Source organism: Henckelia pumila, chromosome 3 (assembly GCF_033568475.1).
Source record: "Henckelia pumila isolate YLH828 chromosome 3, ASM3356847v2, whole genome shotgun sequence".
NCBI lineage: Eukaryota > Viridiplantae > Streptophyta > Magnoliopsida > Lamiales > Gesneriaceae > Henckelia > Henckelia pumila.
Genome location: NC_133122.1, coordinates 53,756,176 through 53,781,307, shown reverse-complemented (window position 1 = coordinate 53,781,307; position 25,132 = coordinate 53,756,176). Strand labels below are relative to the sequence as shown.

At 33.9% G+C, this 25,132-nt stretch overlaps 4 protein-coding genes across 7 annotated transcripts; all 4 read left to right on the top strand.

Annotated features, from left to right (window-relative positions):
• Positions 1-5,387: 5,387 nt before the first annotated feature.
• On the top strand, positions 5,388-6,630 carry LOC140890981 (uncharacterized). Its single transcript, XM_073299178.1, has one exon. It carries the CDS (start codon positions 5,484-5,486, stop codon positions 6,621-6,623), a length of 1,140 nt encoding a protein of 379 aa, XP_073155279.1. The 5' UTR covers positions 5,388-5,483; the 3' UTR covers positions 6,624-6,630.
• A 2,736-nt stretch (positions 6,631-9,366) lies between these two features.
• Positions 9,367-10,730, top strand: LOC140890982 (protein NEN4). Its single transcript, XM_073299179.1, has 5 exons — positions 9,367-9,831; positions 9,930-9,976; positions 10,100-10,163; positions 10,260-10,331; positions 10,404-10,730. Exons 1-5 carry the CDS (start codon positions 9,382-9,384, stop codon positions 10,599-10,601), a joined length of 831 nt encoding a protein of 276 aa, XP_073155280.1. The 5' UTR covers positions 9,367-9,381; the 3' UTR covers positions 10,602-10,730.
• A 960-nt stretch (positions 10,731-11,690) lies between these two features.
• LOC140892970 (uncharacterized) lies at positions 11,691-16,079 on the top strand. 4 transcript variants are annotated; one of them, XR_012152962.1, is made up of 5 exons: positions 11,691-12,835; positions 12,982-13,035; positions 13,134-13,318; positions 14,264-14,379; positions 15,954-16,079. XR_012152962.1 is itself a non-coding variant. In XM_073302033.1 (5 exons), exons 1-5 carry the CDS (start codon positions 11,773-11,775, stop codon positions 14,327-14,329), a joined length of 1,065 nt encoding a protein of 354 aa, XP_073158134.1. In that variant the 5' UTR covers positions 11,691-11,772; the 3' UTR covers positions 14,330-14,831. The 4 variants fall into 4 exon arrangements, 2 of the variants coding, with proteins under 2 accessions (XP_073158134.1, XP_073158133.1); XR_012152963.1 differs by lacking the exon at positions 15,954-16,079 and adding an exon at positions 14,887-14,970; XM_073302033.1 differs by lacking the exon at positions 15,954-16,079 and having other exon boundaries at positions 11,691-12,283; positions 12,587-12,835; positions 14,264-14,831.
• A 1,964-nt stretch (positions 16,080-18,043) lies between these two features.
• Positions 18,044-19,649, top strand: LOC140891142 (uncharacterized). The gene has a single exon (XM_073299467.1). The coding sequence runs from the start codon at positions 18,256-18,258 to the stop codon at positions 19,495-19,497; it is 1,242 nt and encodes a 413-aa protein (XP_073155568.1). The 5' UTR covers positions 18,044-18,255; the 3' UTR covers positions 19,498-19,649.
• The last annotated feature ends 5,483 nt before the right edge of the window (positions 19,650-25,132 follow it).

Below are 25,132 nucleotides of genomic sequence, written 5' to 3'. Positions count from 1 at the left end.
TATTACTCGATTAATTTATACTATTCATCGCAGCTCACGTGTTGTGTGTGTAACATAATATATACTACAATATTTGCACACACACAATGTTTGTGATGAAAGAATTTTTTTACCATACTTAATTTCATTAAAAAATTCTAATAAACTTATAGTAGAAAAAATAATTTTTTTTTGGATTAAGAATGTTAACCATAAGAAAGTAGTTAAAACATGTGTTTCCCACTCAATTAATTCTTTCAAATAATTTGAAATTTGAAAATAGATAAATAAATATCTTATACTATTTATAAAAGTTTAGCCCCTCTTACTAATCAATTGGTACATATAAACACATCACTGTGAAAATGTCAAAAACACAACTGCTTTCCTCCACCATATCATCAAAACTGCTGGAAGTTTTCTCCACGTATTTCCCACTCTTCTATTACTGAAATTTCACAATATTCTTATTCTTTTAACAAGTGATTTAACAAATGATTTGATAATTACAATATCAGTGTTACACTCACGCATCAATGTACACATGCATTGCGTGTGCTGTTCTGCTAGTAAATTATTATGAATTTTGTGTGGTCATAGTTCATACCAAGAAACCATAAGACCTTCTTACTTAATATATATGGATATATATATGTATATATATATGCATAAAACTTGTGGATCAAAAATCTAATTTTATAAAATAATTATGTATTTTTATTTTTTTTACGGTCTTTGAGTTTTTTTAGTGGAGAAGTTTTGTATAAATTTATTTAAGAGATTTTTCTTTTAAAAAAAATTTACTTAAAAGAAGGGCAAAATGGGAAAAAAAAAATTTGGTGTTTCCATGCCACACAAAAAACAATTTTTTTAATGCCCTCAACTATTATAAAATAGTAGAGAAATATATATAGAGAGAGTTTTGATATGCTGCCCATCAATCGTGCCAACCTCTGTGCCCACCATGTATAAAACATTCAACTATTATACATGGTGGGCACAGAGGTTGGCACGGTTAATGGGTAGCATAGCAAAACTCTCTCTGTATATATATGTATATATATAATATTTTTCCAAATCATATTATGGAAAAATAAATTAATGAACTTAAAGTGAAAGGGATTAGTGATTAATATACTTTAATTTTGACTTTTGAATGCATTTTGAATATAACAATAGCTAGATTACTTATTCTTAATAATGATATATAATTACAAAGCACACGAAAAGGTAATCAATATGTGCTCTTTCTTTTGAATTACATCTTTACTTAAAAAAATAAAAATAAAAATATGTGCTCTTTATTTTGAAGAACATGTTACATACTACGTGGCTACTGCTTTCGATCGAATTACACAGATTCAAACAAATACATACACTTTATTAATTACAATCTCATACATAGATCAAAGTAGATTCTTAAAATAATATCATCTTATATTATATTATAAAAAATATTGGTATGAGAATGCTTTTACAAATTAAAAATACAGATATAATATAAAGAACATATGAAATTAGCAATGAAGAATAGTACTATTTTCATCATTTGCTTGTTTTTTTCATCGGAAAACTTGTTGTCGTATGCAATATTTCATCAACTATACGAGGTTCATGTGACCAATCATCTTCCTTATTGCGACTCTTCATTGTTCGTTCATTGTGCATCCAAAGATGATGAAATTATGAACAATACTCTTCCTCAGAAAGGAGACGTTGGTTGGACATTCGGGATGAATTTCGTGAGAACAACTATGTACTTTTGTCATTTTTGGTGGGGCTTGAATGATAGAAGTTTTGAAGTTTTCAACCGGCACTATCGGGATATATGTGTGTATGATGAGCATACAACTCATAGAAAATGCATTTGGATAGTGAGGAATGACGGGTTTTATTTGGTGGTAGAAGGAGCACCACCCCACAACAAGAGGAAAATATACAATTGGACTTTGTAATTTTTTTATTTTTTTATTTTTGGAAATAAAATATAATGTATCATCTAACATCTTCATATTAATAATATAAAATGTAACGTATCATCTAACATCTCATGTAATTAGTGATGCTACATGACTACATGTCTACATCTATACTATATATAAACCAAGAACATCTTAGTTGATCTCTTGGTATATCTAACTTTTGCCAAAAAAAATTCATAAAAATTTCAAATTTAAAAAATGAATATCATATAATCAAGGATGAAACATTTTAAAAATAAATGATATATAATATACACATAGGCACCGTTCTGTTCACGATATTACTAATATATGTATAACTCATCTCATCTCATCACTGGGAAATGCAGTGCTGGGCCGCTGCACATTCGAAATTTAATTTTTTTTAAATTTTTAAACAAATTTTTAATAAGACATATTTTTTAAATAATCTCAATCAAATATTTCATATCTCCATAATAAAAATCTATTACATTTATTAAATAAACAATATATTAGAATTTCAACATCTTAATATCTTATGACTTAATATTACAAATCTATTACATTTTATTCTACTTCACTCGCATTTCCTCCCGTCGTAGTTTCGGATGTTCCTTCGGTATCATCTTGGTCTTCTTCATCACTTTGAATATGTTGTGTTCGAGTAGCGGCTTTTGACCAATCATTGAGCAAGCATTGGGCTTCCAAGTTTTCCGGCCTTAAGCTAGAACGTCTCTCGTCCAATGTATTTCCTCCAATACTAAATGCTTGCTCCACTGCAACTGTTGAAACCGGACAAGCTAGAATTTCTTTTGCCATTATAGCCAAAATTGGATATATTTGTGTTTTTTGCGACCATCATCTCAAAATGTCGAAATTTTTCTCATCTGTATCACTAAAATCAAAAGTAGTGGTAAAATAATTCTCAAGTTCCTGACTGGAACTTGAGGATCCTCGTGGACGTTTCGTCCGTTTCCTTAATAAAAGTTGTGTTTTAGTAAGTTTAGAAGTAACATTACTAGTTGCAGTGGATTGTGTTTCATGTTAAACAATTTGTCCACCATATTTGATGTTATATTCATTATAAATATCAAGTAAATGAGTTTTAATATTAAAAAAAATCAATGAGATAGAAGGAATCGTTTCCGCAATAGGCTCCAAAGATTCATAATATAATGTTAACATGTCGCTTAAGCCATCTAATTTAAGTCTAGGATCTAAAACAAAAGCACATAAAAAAATTTCAGGAATGAGTAAAAAATATTTTTCTCATTTTTCTTTCATGACGAGAATACATTGAGATAAAGCACTATCATTAGAATTAACATGTTCATGAAAAATACAAGCAATGTTGCAACAATGTGTTAAAACTAAATGTGAAGTAGGGTAATAAACACCGGATAATTGGTCACTAGCATCATTAAAAACTTTTAAAATTTCACAAATACTAGTGCATATGTTCCATTGATTTGAAAACAAATAAATATCACGAGCTTGAACAAATTGATGAAAAAATGTACATAATAAATCTTTATATTCAAAAGAGGATAATAACAATTTATATGTTGAATTCCAACGAGTTGGAACATCTCGTGCAAACCGCTTAGGCTTCATACCATTTACTCTACAAAATTTTTTCCATTGCTTCATAACTTGAGGATGCGTCCATAAATAATGAATAGCGTTCCTAATTGGTTGAATATGTATGTCTAAACTTTTTAGTCCATCTTGAACACACAAATTTAAAATATGACATGTGCATCTAATATGAAAAAATTTGCCACCTAGTGATGGTTTACATATTTCAATAAGCTCACTAATACTTGAAGTATTTGCACTAGCATTATCAAAAGACATTGAAAAAACATTGGTAGTTAGACCATATTCTTCTAAAATAACAAATATAAGTTGCGAAATATTTTGTGTCGTGTGTGATTCGTTGAAACATCTATATGCAAGCAACCTTTTTTGAATGTTCCAATTATTATCAATCCAATGACATGTAATACCCATATATGAACAACTTTGCCAATGATCACTCCAAATATCGGAACACAAAGAAACTTTATTATTCAAACTATAAAATTCCTTAATTAATTCTTTCTTTTGATCAACGACTAACTTTTTCATTGTGCGTTTGAGACTATTTCTTGGAATACGTCTAATAGAAGGATTTGCACTTGTAGAAAGCCAATTTTCAAAAGATAATTTATCGCTAAAACTAAAAGAAAGTTGTTCAACCGCACAAAATTTAGCCGTTTCTTCTCTAAATCTAGCGTCGTTATATTTAAATAGTTGAGATTCATTACCCGATTGAGAAGAGAATGCCGGAATTTGAGTTTGACCACGATCAATATCAATTTCCACCGGATGATTTTTCTCGATATGCCGCATCAAAGTTCCATAACCACCTCCTTGTTTAAATTTGTAACATTTTGAACAATATTTGCATTTGGCTTGCAAATCACCGGAGGGAAGCGTCACCTTGTCGAAGTGTTTGGTGAAGATATCGGATGTCGGGCGAGGCACCGTTCGAGTTTGTCTTTGAGAGGCCGCCGGATCGTTCATACTTTCTTGACTTGCATGACGTGGTGGTGGTGGTGGTTGTTCAACTTGTTGTCTTTGTTGCGCCCCTTGTCGAATTTCTTAAATTTCATCATCGGAATATTCAAGATCAAATCCATCGACATTGAATTGAGGATACTCGATCTCGGGTGGTATGATGCTCTTTTCCTTTCCTTTTCCTTTGTCACCCCTACGACTTGATCCCTCTCCGGACATTTGTAATTGTATAAATATGAAAATAAATCAACAATTGACAATAAACCAATAATCGAAACTTGATATTTTTGATAAATCAAGAAATTAAAAGGAATTGAGAATAGAGAGAATGAAGAGAGAATTGTGTAAACAAAATGAAAGGAGGTTGGGGGTATTTATAGATAAAAAGTAGGTTTTTTTAATAAAAAAAAAAAATAGCCGGTTGACCCGGCAGGTCAAGCAGGTCGACCCGCTGGGTCGGGCGGGTTGACAACGGCCACAAGATCTTGGTCGTTGATCTCAACGGCCACGAAATCGTGGCCGTTGAATGATCCAACGGCCACTTGCTAGTGGCAGTTGGATCTGGGCGCCCTAATGGGCGCCACGTGTCCAACCCGGCAGGTTGGACCCGTTCAACCCGGCGGTTTGACCCGCCTAGTGGCCGGTCCGGTCCCGGTTCCGGGTCGGGCCCGTTGACCCGGTTAACCGGCCCGTTGACCACGGGCTGGTTTCGAGGCCAGGTCCGGGCCCAACCCGGCCCTTGGCCAAGTATAATTTTAACTATCATTTCTTATTCATTTTTATTTCATTATATTACTTATAACATAACTCAAACAAAACAATATCATAATGCATAATATTTATGTATTATGTTACATATAATACCTCTACTTTAAGATACCACTAGTAAATAATTATTTAGAAGCCATCGGGATAAAGGGAAAAGAGAAAAAGGGAAAATACCCCATATTATCAATCAAATAATTTCAAAAGTATATCTAAAATCACACCGCCGCCGGTATGGACAGCACACCTGAGTCGCCGCCGGCCGGAGACCTTTCCTTCTCCTCAGCTGTTGCGCTCGATCTGGCCGAAGACCCACTGTCCAGCCCATATGCCTCCCTGAACTCCCACTGCCACGATCTCTCCGCCCTGCATGACCTCGCTTGCCGCGGCGCGTGGCGCACCATACTCGACAAGGTGGCTCGTGCACGTTCTCTCTCCCTCCTCTCTAAGCCCCACGAGCACCTCATCTACCTCACCTTCAACATCCTCTCCCTCCTCAAGCTCCGCCGCTTCTCCGACGCTCACCAGGAGCTCCAAACACTGGACGACGACGATCTCGATAACTCCGCCCAGTATTTATTCGAATCTTATGCGGATCATTACCCCAATCATAAATCCGGATCCATGATCCCTTTTGCCCTCCGCTGGTTCCACGCTCAGTTGCCTTTCACCCTAGGCAACCGCCAATTAACCCTGGATCGTCTCTACGCCCTCCTACATTCCATCCGCGAGAAGAAATTAGCGCGAGTTCACGATGAATTTGGTGAAGTTTCGTTGAATCTTTGGAAGAGGCGCGAGAGTTTGGTAATGAATACCATCATCAGTCACCATTTGAGCCAGAAGGAGTTTGGGGTTTGTTTGGCATTGTTAAAGGACGAGCTGAGGCGAAAAGAGAATCCCATTATGGTTTCAAAATTAGGCTATGTGCAAATGCAGTACGGGGATTTGGATGGGGCTAAACAGAGTTTTGAGGTAGCAGAGAAGATGGTGGCTGAGGGTAGCGAAGATGGGGATGTAGGCTCGATGAATTTAATCAACAGGAATAAGGCTTTGATGTATTTAGTGGCCAAGGATTATGTGTCTGCAGTGAGGGAGTACGAGGAGTGTATAGAGAGAGATGGTTCGGATGTAGTGGCGATTAATAACAAAGCTATATGTTTAATGTATCTTAGGGACTTGTCGGATTCGATCAAGGTGTTGGAGAGTGCATTGGAGAGGATTCCAACTATGGCGTTGAACGAGACGCTCGTGGTTAATTTATGCAGCATGTATGAGTTAGCTTATGTAAACCACGCCGATGTAAAGAAGACTCTTGGTAGTTGGATCGCAAGAGTGGCTCCTGATGATTTTGATACTTCGTGTACGAGGATATAAGGTGTGATTGTTTCGAAATATAATGATACGAGGGATTATATATGTTTTCATTGACCCATATATTGATTGTCTCTTAATTCGTTTGTCGAATTCTTTTTTCAGTGCCCTTAAGTCATTTGTTGAATTCTTTTTGTTCGCCCATACTTTGTTGACTTGCAGGATTCCATAAGTTGGTCGAATTCTTTTTACAATCCCCTTACTTTTGTTCAGTTGCTGGGTTTCTTTCATGTGTTTATTTGCAATAGCTTTACAAAGGTTAAGTATAAATTACTCAAAAGAGCTTATCTGGCACTTCAAATCTTCGAAAGGCATGAGTTCGTCAACTACCTTACTTCGGCAAATGATTATTGATTTGGCAAAACTATTTACATGTTTCAGGTCTGCCATCAATTTTTGTAGTAAAGTTAATTTCATGCTTGGGCTTTAGTAGATCCATTTCTCTGTTGTACACAGTTGCATCTGCATATGAATGTCTGAATTATGGGTAGATGCGTATCTCCATGATTTTTTTTCTGCTTTATTCCTATCTTTCAGCAAACTGAGGATAAAAAGCCAGTGTTCTTTTCTGTCGACGAATTTGTGATTCTTAGGATCATGCCATGGACAGGCAGTGATGTAACGACCCACTGTATCAAGACGGATTTTTTCAGCGTGCTTATGTCCTCACTCACACGCACCCTGAGAAACTTCCCAGGGGGTCACCCATCCTATAATTGCCCTAAGTCAAGCACGCTTAACTTTGGAGTTTTTATGTGATGAGCTTCCGAAAAGAAGATGCACCTTCTTGATATGAATAGTACATATGAAATCTTTTTAAGCCCTCCTCAACCATGTAGTCCCATACCTACACAGTCTCAGAATCCCTCTCATTCCGACACGGGATCGGTTCATTCATGTCTCCCTCCGCCTAGAAGCCTACCAGGAGCCGCTCATTGTCCGTGCAACCTCTTGGCACCGGCGATCACTCCCTGCTTCTTCAGCCCCGGGCGTCACAAGTGATGCAGCCGCATGCTGCATTTATTTTATACAACTATATGGTTTTTCTTATCTGTTGATCACATAATCATCTGGTTAGTGGATTGAAAGAAAACTCCCCAGTATTTTTATTTGACTCCTACTGGAAGTTTTTGATGGAGGCTTTGGTGATGGGTCATTGTTTTGAATAGAGTTGTCAAATGGAATGTGTTTAGAGAGAATTTGTCAATCTCATATCTCATTCATTGGCAATTATATTAATCATCAGTGAACAGCAGGCCATGCATTGTAGACTGTGGTATACCATTCCAACTGCTGCATGCAACAGATCGAGTACAACCACAAGCAAAACTTAACCAGATATGGTAAACGTCATGCTCAATATTTTAGGTACTTTGGGATTGAGTTGAGCTTCAAAGTAGAATCATTCATTTCACTCAGCTTATTGCTGGAGTATGGTGGTAAACTTGCTCGTCAAATTCCTGAGCTTGCTCTTATAAATTTCTGATATTTGGATTATATTCTTAAATAACCCTCGTGAGGTTTAGTCTGATAGATATGAAGCACGGAACTGTCAATTAAAAGAATGTAAACCTCTGGACTGATATTATTTGATGTTTGAAGGTTGATACTTGTTATAATTTTTGGGATTGGGAATTTCTGGACTATACATTTTATGTTCGGAACTTAAATAAGATTATGCAGCGGTCACGTAACCATATCACTGGAATAGCTACGTCGTTCTTGTTTGACTGAGTACCACTTGGTTGGTTTGGTAGGAATTAGGATGATAGGTGATTTTATGCTACGCGGAATAAGATATATCTCACGTCTAATTTCTATTGGATGATACAATTTATATACATTTGGCCTGAGCCATTCATTATTGAACTGATTGGATATGCCTTGCTTGTTATGTAATTCAAGAAGAAAAATCAAGTTAGCTTCAGCCATAGAGTCATGTTTGGATGATACGTGCCCCACTTAGGTAGCCATCGTATTTTGAATGTACTTAACCTTACCAAGTCCAACCAAGAAGGGAGCATAGGCATAGGCGAGTTGGTAAGACCTGAGGTGACGTGAGAAAAAATTCTCCAGCGTTGCGGGTTCGATCCTCGTGTGGAGCATATTCTCTGCAGAAATATTGTGGGGGTATGCTCTGGGGATTGGGTCATGTGCTCCCTCCTTCAGGTCCTTGCCGCTCGTGCACATCCCTCGATTTACCCTCCGCATGAGCCAATGAGCCTCTGACTCATGTGGAATGGGGTCCCCTTCGGGGTCAACCCTTTTTAGCAAGAAGGGAGCACTATTACTTTCTTAAATCAATTCCCCAATTTGGCATCCATTGTTGATTATAACAAATATGTTTTAATGCGTTATATATTACATTTTTTTAAAGATGATAATAATAATTACGATTCCGTTTGAACATGTACTTTTAAAATGTTTTTAAAAAAACTTTTTATAAGTTTTTTAAAAACACTTTTATAAAAACATTTTATAAGTATATATTTAAACGGAACTTAAGACTGCAACTATTACAATAACACTAGTACAATTAAAACTTTTACCTATAACCTCATCAGGAAGCGAAGGACAACTTTGTCCAATAACCTAAAGTAAATCGTAACTTGAATTACAATCCAATCCATCTCCATTTTTGACAAAGAATATTTTTGTTCTTAAATGCCCTCGTGCATTCATCCATTCGTTCAATCCTCGTATTCATCCATCTATAACACGATCACAAGAGTTGCCATCATATCCACACAACAACCTTAAAATGGTTATTTCGAGTATGAGCAATGGGGGTCCCCGGGAAATCGTATTCTTTGATTTAGAGACTACTGTTCCAACCAAAACTGGACAAAGGTTTTGTGTTCTAGAGTTTGGTGCCATAGTTGTTTGTCCGAGGAAGTTGGTAGAGCTCGATAGCTACTGCACACTGATTCGGCCAAGGGACTTGTCAGTTGTCGCAACAAATTCAGGGCGTTCTGATGGCATAACACGAGATAAAGTAGGCAGAGCTCCCACATTTGAGGAAGAAGCAGATAAGATATTTAGTATTCTTGATGGGAGGATATGGGCAGGACACAACATTCGAAGGTTTGATTGTGTTAGGATTAAAGAAGCATTTGCTGAGATTAGTAGGCCAGCACCGGTCCCATATGGGATCCTCGATTCTTTGGGATTACTGACCGAGAAATTTGGTAGGCGGGCAGGAAATATGAAGGTATATATAATTTTAATTATAAAAAATTATAACTATAGACAGGATTTTTTGTCCCAAGATCAACGTGTATATCACGAAGGTGTTATCTTGTACTTTAGATGGCTACGTTGGCTGCTTATTTTGGTCTTGGTCAGCAGAAGCACAGGTATTTGTAAATTTATGTGAAAATCGCAACTTCTTGAATGGGGAGCCCAGCTAGGCCTCCTGCTTTTAAAGCCAATATCGTGAGAAATGATGATGTTTTTTTAAAAAAAATATTATTATACAGGAGCCTAGAGGATGTGAGATTAAATCTGGAGGTCTTGAAGCATTGCGCAACTGTTCTGCTGCTGGTACCGATCTCCTTGTGCGTACATGTTTACATTTATTCGATCATTTTTGCTAAAGTTGGTGTAGATATGAAGTACATGGCAAATGTATATCTCCAGGAATCAAGCCTCCCTCCAGGTGTTGTGAATCAGCAATGGTGCAGTGTAGCAACAAGAAGCAAAAGCTCGTTGGTAAGGAAAAATATACTAGTTTTTCGTCTGAATTACAATCCAAGTACTAAATATGGTCTCTTTCTGGTCCAGGGTTCCTTAGATGTGGAATGCAGCGCAAATATTAGAGGGAAATCGATTAACCGGAGGTCGACCCCATCAACGAGGGTGAGACCTTACGCTAGGGATCAGACTTGTTATGGAAAGGTTTGTAGCAAGTCTCATGCAATGGAAAAATTGTACATTGGATCAGGTGCACGTTGTTTACATCTAAAAACGAGTGTGAGGTGAAATGGTTGCGGGGCTCAAACATGTATGTAATCTCTAAATATGATGTTGTAATTTGTATGTAAATTAATTATTTGAAGAGCGAAGAATTTATTGTACAACGCTTAGATATCATATGATCACAGTTCAATATATTGTCGCCCTGCCCGCAAAATGAACTGAAAAATAAATAATGACTGCGACATATGAATGATTCAAGAATTAGTACAAAAGAATCTCAGTAATTAAATTAAAATCAGAAGAAATAATAAATACAAATTATTTGAATTATTGTTTTCAAGTATATGTGAGAAACCGATAGATAGGATTTTCCAATCCGATTATGAATTAGACATATAAAACTACTACGAGTAGCTAGATCACGTGTGTAAAATTAAATTTTAGTGAAACTGTCTTAAAATATTAAACAATGAAACGTCTTAAAATATTTTAGTGGTAAATGATGAACATGCCCGATTCCAAGAGTTTCTTGCACGTGATCGTCAAATCAAAGATAGATCGGTTCACTATGCTCTTCGAGATGCTCTTATTGATCATTTATGGAAGGAATATTTTATTAGTGTTTAATTATACTTGTAGTTTATAATTATCTCGATTTATGCATGTCATTTTCTGTTTTGTGAATGTTTGCAATTTGATATAAAATAAATGTATTGTTTTTTTAAAATAATCGAGTCGTATTTAATTTAGTTTATTTATATAATTATTATTTTTCTTATATTAATTAATTTGGAGTTAAAAATAATAAAATAGAGAATATGTGTTGGAGAAAATTTTTGAAATAAAAAATTGAATAGTAATATTTTGGAGAATAGAGTACTCCTAATAGTCTAATACCTAATCTTGAACTTGTGGAAAAGAAAAGAAAAGAAAAGAAAAGAAAAGAAAAATGACCTGATCCGATTAGATCGGGCCGGGATGGAATTAATACAAGTACTAGAAGGGGGTCCAAGAGTAGTAGGCTAGGCCCTAGATGTGGTGGTGCCGCCCAAATTTCGTAATTCAAAAACAAAATGGCGGCCCTTTTGAAAGTCTAGCCATTTTCCCTCCCTCACAACCCTACCAAATCTTCCGCTCCATCTCCTCATTTTTACGTGTAATAACTTCGCAAGTATCTGGGTGTGTATCTTTGTTTGCCAAGGTCGCGGTTCGCTGAATCGAGTGAGTTCCAATAATGTCTCAAAGGAATGACGGGTTTGATAAATCGAGGTCGGTTTTAGGTGATGTCACTAATCGGCTGGGAAAACGAGGATTTTCTGAAAGGGAGAAAAGTGGGGTCAAGCATGTCCGCGTCTCACCTCGCCAATGTACCGATCTGGATTTAACCACTGGGAATGAGAATAATAATAAAGGCCTAAATGTGCAAGTTTTGGATAGTTTTGCGTTTTCTGAGAGATCTGTTGATATTGAAGCTGAATTGACATGTGGTCATGGAAACAGTAATGGTAAGAATGCTTTAAAGCTTAGTGAAAAGAAGGCCGAGTCTCCAAGAGTTCATCCCGTCTTTGCTGTTGATAATGGGTCGCTAAATACTTTTGGAGATGTGTCATCTTCTGTGCATGATGCATTGACGATGAGGGATAAGATCGGCAGTCAAACTTGCAAAGATCCTAGTTTCACTGACCTTGAGATGGGCAGGGCTCTTAATTCTGTTGATTCCGAAGCCGGTGGTAGCCTACCTTTAGGTAAGTTTGATTCTTTGAAGGGATATAAGATTTTGGAAATTCCTAACGCGGTCACTGAAAATACTAGCCCAAATCTGAAAGTTACTGTTAAGAGCGATGTGGTTGATGTTGCCTCAAGCATGACCAAATTATCCGAGTGCAACTATATTAACTTGCTGAATTTTGGAAGGGCCAATGCTATTCAGTGTGCCAACAAAGATAAAAATAAATTAGGCTATGTTGCTTCTGCTAATACTTCAAGCACAGTGAGTGATACTGGTAGTGATTGCCTTCTTGATTGTATCAATTGTGATGCCGGTGCAGCCAAAGTCAGTTTGGAAGGTACTCAAAAGAGCTTCATCAACCATCTAAATGAAGTTGAAGGTCACAATGCTGATAATTGTATCATGAGTCAGTCTGACTCTATTGAATGTGTCATTCTCCCGGACTCACAGGAATCCAGAATATTTGGAGCTGAAAAATCTTCTGAATCAAAGAAATGCAAGGAATATCCTTATATTGGTGGAGGGGTTGATGTGATAAAAACCTGCTCGTGTTCCTTTTGTACGAAAGGTATTCCGCCTTCCGATTTTTCATTGTTTTGGTTGTACCTGCAAGCTACAGAGTTTTAGAACATTTAACTGAGTTAATTTGTTGTCCATTTTACTGACTTTTAGTTGCTATGGGTTGATTTGTCCACATCTTATGTTGACATACAGCTGCTTATATATGGTTGGACCTCAACTACCAAGACATTAGGGGGCGAGTATCAGGTCAGTTGGTACACTTTCCAATGGCTTATGTGTACCAATGATTGAAATTTTATTTCAATCTCCCATTGTATCTAATTTTAATAATTTAATGTCTTTAGCAATTAGAAAGAGCCAGAAAGAAGCCAGCATATTGGCCGAAAGAAATCGCATAACTAAGGAAACTGAGAAACATGATGCTGAAGGGTCTACCAGAATATCTAAGTTAGAAATTGATCTGATGCATCAGTGGAGATTCCTGTTTCAACACATGGCAGGCATATGGGAGCAAGAAGGTGACCACCTAGTAAGTTAACTCTTTACATGTCTCATTTGTGGTTAAAGGAGCAGTTTCCTGGAACATCCAAGGTGCAATTTTTATTTTTACTTTTTTGTAAATGTGAGGATTCTTGCTATTTAAAATCTTAAGAGGATATACAGTATATGCAATCTTTCTTCTGTGTTTGATAGTCGACAATGATTTATTTAGATTCTGTGGTTATTTGTTAATAATGTTGATTTGATGCTATAATTAATAATTATGACAAGAAATTGATTGGCAGAAGATTACTTTGCTTCCGAAATTGTCATGATACATGAGGAGTTGCATCCTCCTAAAATTGTCCCCTGAATCCTGTTGCTTCTTCTAAAGCCAGGTTCCTTTTATATATATATATATATATATATACATATATATATATATTAGATAGAGCAACGGCACTCTTTATGTTTCCTTTTCCCTTGATCTCCAACTGCTGTGTCACAAAGTATGAGCTCCTTTCTACTCTTAAAGTTACTAATCTTCTCTGTGCATACATTCTGCGTATTTTACAATATTCTTAACAATTAGCACCACATAAAGGGTGTCATTATGTCATTGTGATATGCCTACATTACCCCCTATATTATTCAAATTTCCTAAAAGTACTTTTCTTCTCCTCATTTCTTATACAAACATAAAAATTATTTGCCAAAATTATTCTTAAACTTGCATTTGAAATATTCAGTCCTCGACTTCCTTGCTTGAGTTTTTATCTTCATTTAATTACTTTTTTTAGTTCTTGCTGTGATACCTTGTATCATATTCATGTAAATATTATGCACATATCAAGCATGTATCATGGCCGGTAGTGTACGGGAATTAGAAGTAACAAACTATCAGTCATTTTCTCTTATCAGTGTCCTTTTTTCCAATTATTTTTGCCTATTGAATTGAGTGGAATTTCTTACTTCAACTCTATACCTATTTCAGGAAACTAGTTTGTCATCACTGACTGATTTGAGAGAGAAATGCAAAAGAGATTTGTGCTCCGATTGATGTCTCACCACTTAGAAGAATCAAGGCTGCTTCAAATCCTTGTAATATCTGTAAGATGATTCTTTTTACGCTAACGATCAGCCATTTTGTATTACCTCTTTCTATTTCATGATCACGTTAATGCACTGATTGTTCTTATGCTGGCCCAACAACAATACTTGCACTAGTCAGCATTCAATATATGAACCTTCGTCTTGTTGTCCAGTTAGATGACAAAAGAAAATGCGAACTTATCTTCTTGTGCTGTATATTCAGATCAATTTTCTTTTGATTATTGCTTTCACATTCTGACTCTCTGCGTCAGTGTTGTTAGTTAGATGTTCACATTATTCCAGTTAAACTCATTTGCAACTCTGATGGTCTTTCTAATTACAAATTTTGATAAAATAATGAACAAATTTATTTTCCCCCCGTGAGATTTCTCGTAGTTATGACATGAATTGTGTTTGCATTTGGATAGTTGACTCACAGGATCTATTTGAATTATCTTTCGAATATGGGTATATGAAACCCCCCATTAGTCCTGTTTATTTCAACAATTAATGTTTAATATGCAGGTAACAGATTAACATTTCCCAACTAAACTATATAAAAGTGGATAAAAGCATTAATACAACAGAAGATGAGGATCGAAGGAAAAGGCAAAAAGAAACTAATTAGAAAGCTTTCATATGCTAATTGATTAGTGGACACATTTAGCTAATGAAGTACAGGTTCGACTTAGCAAAAGAAAAATTTCTTCTTCCTTTATCATGTTGAATAATAATTCAAATGAAGAATAGACATTGCTAAAAAAAAGAAAAAAAGTAAATACATCTTATCTCATTGGTACGTCAGGCTTAGCTCGCCCTCGCTTATGTGAAGCAAGCTCAGCCCAATTTTTTTGCTGCAATGAAATAATGATGATGTATAAAACAGAACAAAACATTAATTAAAATAATGTTTATCGTCAGACAATTTAATTTAATCAATCTCTATTTGATCTAGGTATGTGAGATGATTCGATTCGCTTTTTATTTGCTGTGAAAATTAATATTTTTGACATAAAATTAATATTTTTGATGAGTCGACTTGGATATCTGTCAAATTAAATTGACCCATGAGATTATTGTATAGGAGTTTTTGTAATTAAAATCAGTCATTTTTTACTCATTAAGGAATGAATTAATTAAATCAATGCTGCATGTGAAAGCCATCGCATTCATTTTCATTGACTAGGTCTCCTTGGGAGGGTCCTATTTAGAATTTAATTTGACGTACTCTACTTGATGCTTACTCATTCATGTTATTTTACCCAACGAAATTGTATCATTTCCTTCATCAATTAAAACATAAAAAGATTTTATAAAATTGGAAATTATTATTAAGGAGAAGAAATGATAGGAAGGAAGAAATTAAAGGTAGCCGATGAAATGCTCCTTTCTACTTATAACTACTTACTTTCAATTTATTTTTTCAATTTAAAAATATAAAACATACTTATTATTTTTAGATGTGATATAAAATATCTATGCACGTATTTTTTGCGTGCACGTATTACCGGTATATATATTATACAACTATTCGTTTATGAAAGTTTTTTTTGAATTAGTTGTTAATGTTGACTTGCATGTATATTTGTCAGAAGAAACATACAGCATGTGGTCAACAATTTCAACTGCACAAATCCAAAGATTCTGGACATTACTACACATTGGTCCTGATTTTTCAATGTATAGCGAATTTTGTTTAGGTAATGTTCGTAAAATAAATTATTATTGTTTTTTGAAGAAAAATTTGTAAAGTAATAATCTATAATCAATTATTTTTAGAGTACACTCCCTTAAGAATGTCAATAGAAGCAATTAAACAAAGTATTTGGTCTTATAATTGATATCAAACTCGAGTTTATGTGTTCGATTTTCATTGATAGCAAATCATGCAACTATTTATAATGAGATTGTTGAGCAAAATAATTGTCATTACTACCGTATATCTTTCGATAAAATGTTAAAACACTCAGATCCTACACAATACATGGGACATTATGGTTCAGATCCTACACAATACATGGGACAAACCATAATGTTTGAATAAACAGAGGGTTAGAAAAAGATATCTGCGTGGGCAAATCATGACTCATGAGTCAGTGTGTGTATTTACTTCCAAACATATACCCCTTTTTTTGTGGTATCTTCAACTATACCTTCTTTTATTTGGTTAAAAAAAATGTCCACGGCCTTTTTCAAATTTAGTTATTTATCAACGTATTGATTAGAATAAATTTAGTTTAAATCCGACGTGTCACGGACGAAGCTAGGAATATAATCGAGGGGGCAAACGTTAATGATATATAATTCAAGAGCCGAAATCGTTTCATAATAACTCATTGTCAATTCCATTAAAAACGTCTTTCTTAGAGCATTGAACCAAACATCATTAAGCTAATAATCTCCCATTCAATTGCGTGGTTAATTTTTGATAATTTTTATTGCAAAAAATGTTATCTCTAGACTCATAGTAGCAACTGACAAAGTCAATGCTATAATGACAAGCATAAATCAAGTTAGTTTCTTATTAAGTTATTCATCTTGAATGGTCATGAGCTATGAACTTTAAATCCATGCTTAGGAAAATACTTTCATCCGTAGAACAAAATGAAGGAACCTCATTCAATAGAGAATCTCATGTATGTCTCTCATACATTGCAATCTTTGTTTTGATATATATATGAACTAATCTCGTAACATTCTCGATCCCATGCTCTTTTCTTTGCAATGTCAATCATTATTAATCCCCAAAACACTTTTTCATTAATAAATGCATAGTGAGTATAAATTCAAGTGATTGCATTGTATCTAACAATATACACGCTTCAACTTTATGCTATGTGCTTACCCCATCCTCCGTAATAAGCTCAAGTACTTTAATTAAGGATGAAAACATGGAAATGAACATATTTGACGTACCATAATTTGAACCTCACCGGCTTGTTGCAAGTTATTTTCTCGATTCAATCCAAGTCCACTACGGGGGTAAAATGTGTAAATAGGGGGAAGAGACAAAATCGTAAAATAAAATTATACTGATGAATTTTTTTAGGGAGTTGATGTTTAAATACACTCTATTTTTTTATTATTTGTACTTCATTTGTGAATAAATTTTAACTCTATTATACAAATGAAATGGAGTATAGATAACACAAACAGAGCGTAAATATGTTTTAATTATTTATTTTTATGAGAAATAGGTGAACATATATAAACAAAATAATCGGCAAGTACAGTAATCTAATGCGATACAATGTTTATGGAATAGCATGTGGGTGGACGGGATTATTTAAACTTTATTAAACACTATGTTTGAAATGATTCAAAAGCAACGACCAGATGAAAGTCATTTGAAGTGGGGCTCATCCCCAAGAATTATATTAAATAATTGAGGCATAAGCCAACCAACTAACTTTTACCATAAATAAACTCAATTGGTTTGGAAGTACGTAGGTTAACTGGGGTAGGAGGCGCGCAAAGCAAGTATGAGTTGAGTTGTTATTGATTGTAATTACGGATCTCTTATTATCCATATCCATATCCATATCCATATCCATGCATCATACTATACAATATGTTTGTAAATAGAGACGAAGTGCATTATGAAACGCACCGACGCGTGAAAATCCTGTTATTTTTTCTTGGGAATCAAAATAGTGTGTGTGTGTAAAACCGCGTAGCTGCTAGAGTTGGGCTACTTTTTTTTTTCCTTTTTTCTTTTTTTTTTTTCTTTTTTCTTTTTTTTTTTAGAGTTAGAGTTGGGCTACTAATTTGCATTTAACACTGCTCCCTCCCTCCCCATTTCACAAATCTGTCCAGATCCAAATGGAGCTCTTGTAAAACCCTCACTCACATTGGATCTTCCAACTGACACAGATTTCAGTACAATTTTTGTTAATGGCTCCACTCAACAACAAGCAGGTACCTTTTCTTTGTCTACTCTTGCTCATTTTCTTCACTTCCACTGTGGTCACTCAACCATCTGAGATCCCAAGGATGTTATCAGAGACACAGGATCATCAACATCAGCCTATCATCAACAAAAACAACACCAAGCCACCACCTTCTGCTTCACCAAAGAACCAAACTAAGCTTCTCAAAACCACTGCTTTATTCAAAAACCAAACCAAACTTTCCAAGCTTCTCTCTGATTCATCCACCAACAAAACCAAGATCGCCAAAGTTACCAATTTGGATCCAGCCCTCAAGAAACTCAATTCCACCTCAAAAAAATCGTCCTCCAACTCAACTACTGCAAAAAGCAGCTCACTTTTAACCAAGAAATCCTCAGATCTACCAAAAGTGACCTCGTCCAAGAACAAAACAACCAAAGCCGAGTTGGGAAAAGGTGTCACCGAGCCCAAATTCAAAAGCCACCTGCTGCCCAATAAGACCCAAAAACAGCCAAACCCTAGTTTGCTCGATCAAGAAGACGACGACGACCTGGTTTCTGAGATCAGAGACCTCCCATCGAAATTTCAAGAAACTATAATGCCAGATTTGGAAAAGATCTCCAAAACCTCACAAGTCTATCTCACCAGATACAACAAAGAATTCACCAAGGGATTCAAGCCATACGTGGGCAACAAATATGCACCCACCATTGCTTCTTTGGTCTCGTTCGCCTTCATTTTGGTCCCTTTTATCCTCGTTTCACTCATTTTTAATAGAATCAAAGCTTATTTTTCTCTTCAAAAACTCTTGATTTTCATCCAAGTCTACCTCTCCATATACTTCACGATTCTCTGTTTATCTTCACTGGTCACCGGGCTTGAACCGCTCAAGTTCTTCTACGCAACCTCTCGGTCCACATACGTGTGTGTACAGGTGCTGCAGACTCTTGGTTATGTGTTGTACCTGCTGCTGCTGTTGATGTACCTCATTCTCGTGTTCTCGACCGAGACTGGGCTGGCCACCAAGGCATTGGGCCTGGCCCAAACATTTGTGGGCTTCGCAGTCGGCCTGCATTATTACATGACGGTGTTTCATAGAGCGGTGCTGCATCAACCGCCCAAGACAAGCTGGAAGATCCACTCCCTGTATGCCACGTGTTTCCTCGTGATTTGTCTGTTTGGCAGGGTTGATTGGAGGAAGAAGGCTTATACACACGAGGGGGGTGAAGAGGGTAAAAAGAGCTGAGCTAGTCCACTTTATTATTTAATATCATATATTTATTTTATGGATTTGGATATAGAAGCATACAAGTTTTGCTTCTCCTTTTTTACCATTCAAAACTTTGTAATTTATCAAAATTTATATATATAGCTAATAAAAGTACGTTTATTACTAGATTTTTTTATAATTTCAACCTTTAAAAGATTGTAAGATCAATGTCCAATTTTCGGGACAAAAATATAATTATAATGTATTAAACATCATGAATAAGATTCATATTAAGTACTTTGGATCATTTTATTTGTAAGTTCGTACGAACCCATCATTCCTCTATTTTAAATAAAGGTTTATTCCATGTCAAAAAAATTAAAGGTTTATTCCTCTGAACTATAGGAAACTACAAGTTTTTGTAGTTGGGATCAGAGTTGGAACTAGTGAGCCAATTAATGTTTTGACAAGATCCATTCAACTAATATTTAGTATTTAACTTTTGTTTTGTTTTTTTAATAATTTGTTAGTTCTTTCTGAATACATTGAAAATAATATTTCATCAAGGTATTAATGATTGTTTTTTTTTAGATGAAACAACTATATTCATTAGATAAGTCCGACAAAGCTACATTCATCAACCAAAATGAATAATACCTTTAGGCATAGTTTGGTACACATGATAAGGGAGTGATTTATAAATTATCCTCCTTCATCCCATGTTTGGTACATTTTTAAAAAGCTCATGATAAGTCAATGGGCCCTTGATAAATGCTTTGACAAGGGGACTATGTATATCTTTGATTTGGTGTGATAATTTAATACAACTAAAAAAACTACTACAAAAAGACATGATTACCCTTCACATATAAAAACATCTAAACTTTAAACACGTTTCATTCTCCTCCACAATACGGTAGAGTTAATTTTGTCATTAAAATCAAATATATAAATTTAATCACTCTTATTAAAATCATACCAAACATTAACTATAGTATCATATCATCTTACTTATCCTTAATTTATCCTTATATTATATATCATATACTTATCATATTCTATGTATCAAACTATGCCTTAATTCAAGACAAACGTGAAGGATGATTCAAAACAAACTATGCAAGAACATGCGTCACTTCCTACTAGCAAAAGAAACCTCCTTAAAACAACTAGAATTAATAAGCTGCACAATATTCAACTTAAGCAAGCCGTCATGATTGAAATGCTCCGACGAAGAAGATAAAGCTTGTACGGCTTGAGGAGTCCGAAAATACTAAGACATAAGTAAAATTTCCTGCAAAGCGAACATAATACAAAAATGAATAGCACTAAGTTTTGCGGCAACCAATGTAATGATTATTATTACGCTTGTAATGAGCACTGCTATTGATTCTTTCTGACTATAAAATTGAAAAAATTAATATACCATTCTGGGTCTTGAAATATGAGAATCATGGGAAGGCTCGATCAAAATGGAAATAATTATTATTTAATATTTTACAAAAAATATATATAAGGAGTTTACCGAGACTAATTAAGTAGATCAAGATTCAAAAAAAATACCCACACTCTAAAAGTCATTTCAAGGCAAACACGAGCTGAAGGGTAGTACATGAATCTGATCTACTTAATATTAACCTCGAACCTTATAAAAAATTTTAACCTCCCTTTAGATCCCCATAATATCTTAAACCATTACAATATCATGGTCATTTCATAGGATAATTATGATCTAGCAAAGAGAATTTAGCCTGTCATTAGGCTAAATTAAATAAGAAAATAAAAATAGACAAAATAAAAAGAGAAATACATACAAAGATTGTAAACAGAAACTTCAAACTTTTATTTCCAAAGAGACTTTTATTACAAGAGAGAGAGAGAGAAAGGGAGAAGATAGAGAGGCGAGCAAACTCAAGCGTGTCTCCAAACTTACAAAATACACCTATAAATAGGAAGAGCCGGACATCAACCCCGGATTCCAAGCTAAACTTATAAAAATACTTTTATTAAAATAATAAAAAGATGCATTATTACATCTTGAAAAAGTAGAATAACTTCTGACAAACTTTATAAAAGTTGAAAGTGATATATTATCTAAAGGATTCCTTTTTTCATCCAATCTTCGACTTTAGCGATGCTTTTAATTTTTCAAAAGTTTTATCAATTTGATTTTCTTCAAGATCATCATCTTCGGGATCCTGTCCATCTTGCATATGCATTAATTTGATAAACTGATTGTGGCTGTCAGTTGAAGTCATGGACTGATCAGATTTTGTATCAGTGTTACTAATATTTTTAAACAAATCTTTTTTCATTTCTTCAACATATAAGTCGATCATTTGTTCTTTTGAGTAGATTTCTTGATATTTCTGAATAATAATTTTGAAGGAACTTATCACATTAGATTGTTTTTCCTTCTCCTGTTGTGCAAAATCATTCTTGTATTGAGAGATATTTTCTTCCATTTTTTATAATATCTCTATGTCATGTGGTTTTCCAGTTTCAGGATCATTTCTGAGCAATTTTTCCCAAAACTTTGATAAGCTCTTCCTCCATAAGCAAGGAATTCCATGATCATTATAGCCAAATTCTGGTTGCCATTTCCAGATCCATGGGATACCGAATTCAATAAAGAAATTGCAGGATAAATTATTGTTGACCCAATTTGTAGTCATGTTCTGTATAACTCTTGGAGAGAATCTGATCCAATCTTCAAAGTAATTTTTGAATTCTTCAGGTAAAATTTTTGAGGAAGGCCCAAAGAATTGCCACCAGTTTATGAACCAGTTGGGAATATTATCATGTGAATTATTTTCACTCTGTATGTAATCCCAGTAATTATATTTAAAAGTAATTTGTTTTTGAGTAGAATAGAATTCTTTTTCTGCTAGTGGAGAAATTTCCCATTCTTCAATAGATATAATTTTTTTAATAATAAATTTGGAAATGTTATAACTTTCCGTTTGCTGAGTATTACTCTGAAAATGGGTAATTTCCACCGTTTTTGTAGAGATTAAGAGGGTTTCATAATATCCTCTTGGCTTATAAGCACCATGAACATATGATGTATGTGATAGATATCTATTCATGATAATCCAATGAGTATTTTTCCATTGCTCATCTTTTTCTTCTACAAGAAGAATGATTTCTCTATTTTTATTCTCAGTATATAATACTGAATCATTTTCATTTTCTTTTGCAATATTTGCATAAGATTCTTTAGAATCGGGAATTACCTTATTCTTACCTTTTTGTTTTAAGAATTCTTGAAACTCATCATATAAAGGATCATTTTTTTTTATAGTATTACTATCAGAAGAACTAGAAATATGTTGGCCTATGAGGCGTTGATTTCCAAATTGAGCTATCAGCCTTGGAGCATTGCCAATATAATTTGGGAGTTTTCCTCTTCCTCCTCTTCCTCTATAAGAGGAAAATTCACCATGACCCCTATTCATTCCTGCCATCATTAGATAAATATTCACGGGTTAAGAAATCAGGAAGATAATTTTCTTCTCCTTTTTTATAAATAATTTCAAAATCAAAAGGAGCTAAATTAGCTTGCCATCTAGCAAACATTTGTTTAGAAACATCATGTTTAAAATCTTTATTAAACATATATTTTTCAGACTTGCAATCTGTTTTAATAATAAATTTCTGATTGTAAAGATCATCCTGAAATTTCAGAATACATTTAACAATAGAAAGAATTTCTTTTGCAACTGTAGAGTAATTTTTCTGAGTAGAATTCCACTTTCCTGAATGAAATCTAACAAGATATTCTTCTTTACTTTGGGGTTTTAATTGTTTTAAAATACCTCCAAAGCCTATATCAGAAGCATCTGTTTCAACAATTTTCTCCCAACTAGGATTAGAAATCATTAAGCAAGGAATATGTTTAATTTTTTCTTTAATTTTTTTTGACAGAATTAGTATGCTGATCAGTCCAAGGGGAAGGATTTTTCTTAAGTCTATCATATAAGATAGCAGTATCATTAGCTAAATTCTTAATATAGGCAGATATATAATTTAAACTACCTAAAAATCTTTGTAATTGAGTCTTATCAGTAATAATATCTGGAAATTTATTACCAAATTCTATACTTCTTTGAATAGGAATAATATTACCTTTATCAATATTATGACCTAAAAATTTAATATTGGTTTGAAATAAAACCATTTTGGGTTTAGAAATAACTAATTCATTTTGAATAATAAGAGTTTTAAATATGTTTAAATGTTTAAAATGAGTCTCAATATTTTTTGAGAATATAAGAATATCATCTATGTAAACAATAATAAAATCACTATAAGGGGTAAAGATATCATTCATAATCTGCTGAAATTCTGAAGGAGCATTCTTCAGACCAAAAGGCATAACATTCCATTCATAATGTCCTATCGAAACATTAAAAGCAGTTTTATATCTATCATCCTTATTAATTTGGATCTGCTAAAATCCTGACTTTAAATCAAATTTAAAAAATATTAAGGCATGTAATAGTCTATCAAGAAGATCTTTTTTATTAGGAATAGGATGCCTAATCCATTTTAAAACTTTATTTAAAGGTTTATATTTTATTACTAGACGAGGAACACCTCTTTCAATCTCAGAATGTTTATTGACATAAAAAGCAGTACAAGACCAAGGAGATTGAGAAGGAGTTATTAACTTTTTATCTAAAAGATATTGAATTTCTTTCTTACATAATTCTAAATATTTAAAATTCATCTGACAAGTTCTTGCCTTGGTAGGAATATTCTTTTCATCAAAACTTTCTTCATAAGGAAGAGAAACAATATGTTTCTTTCTATTCCAAAAAGAATTGGGAAAATCATTACAAATTTCTAAAGAAAATTGGTTATGAAACAATTTAATTTTATCTTGTAGTTTAGGATTTTTCAAAATATCATCAATAGTTAAAGAATTTATTTCTTCTTATAAAGAATTAATATGAAAGATTTTTCTGTTAATATGATCTTGGATAGAATTTAAAATTTTTAAATAAGGTTTAGTAATAAACTGAAAGTGAATATTCTTACCTTCATAAGTACCAATTATACCTGTAGGATTTATAGAAATAATAGGATAGATTTTATAAAGAAAAGGTAAACCAAGAATGATTTGAGTAGAAAGGTTTTTTATTAAGAAGAAACTTGTTTGAATACAAGTCTTATTTTTACAAATATAAGCTTTTGGTAATTTATAATTAACCTGTAATTTTTCACCCCCTGCATGAGAAAGAGAGTGAGAAGTTTTATGAAAATATTTTGAAGGTATTATTCCTTCTTGAATAACATTTAAATCTGCTCCACTATCAATTAAGGCAATAAAGTCTTTTTTATAATTATTATCAATTAATAAAGTTATTTTAGTATACCACTTTTGAGATTTTATTTTACTAAGAACAGATAAATGTTGTTCTTGGTCTGAAACATTATTAGAACTATTTTCTAACTCAGGCATTTTTAAATCAGAAATCCTTCTATTAAAACGAATATTCTCATGTTGTAAAATAACAACTTGCTGTTTAAGTTGATCAATTTCAATTTTTAAATTATCTAAATTTACAGGAGTATTAACACTGTGTTTTTCTTTTAAAAGTTTTCTTATTTCTTTTAAAGAATAAGTCTGATCATTTTTCAAAAGATCAGTATAACTAGTAGAAGT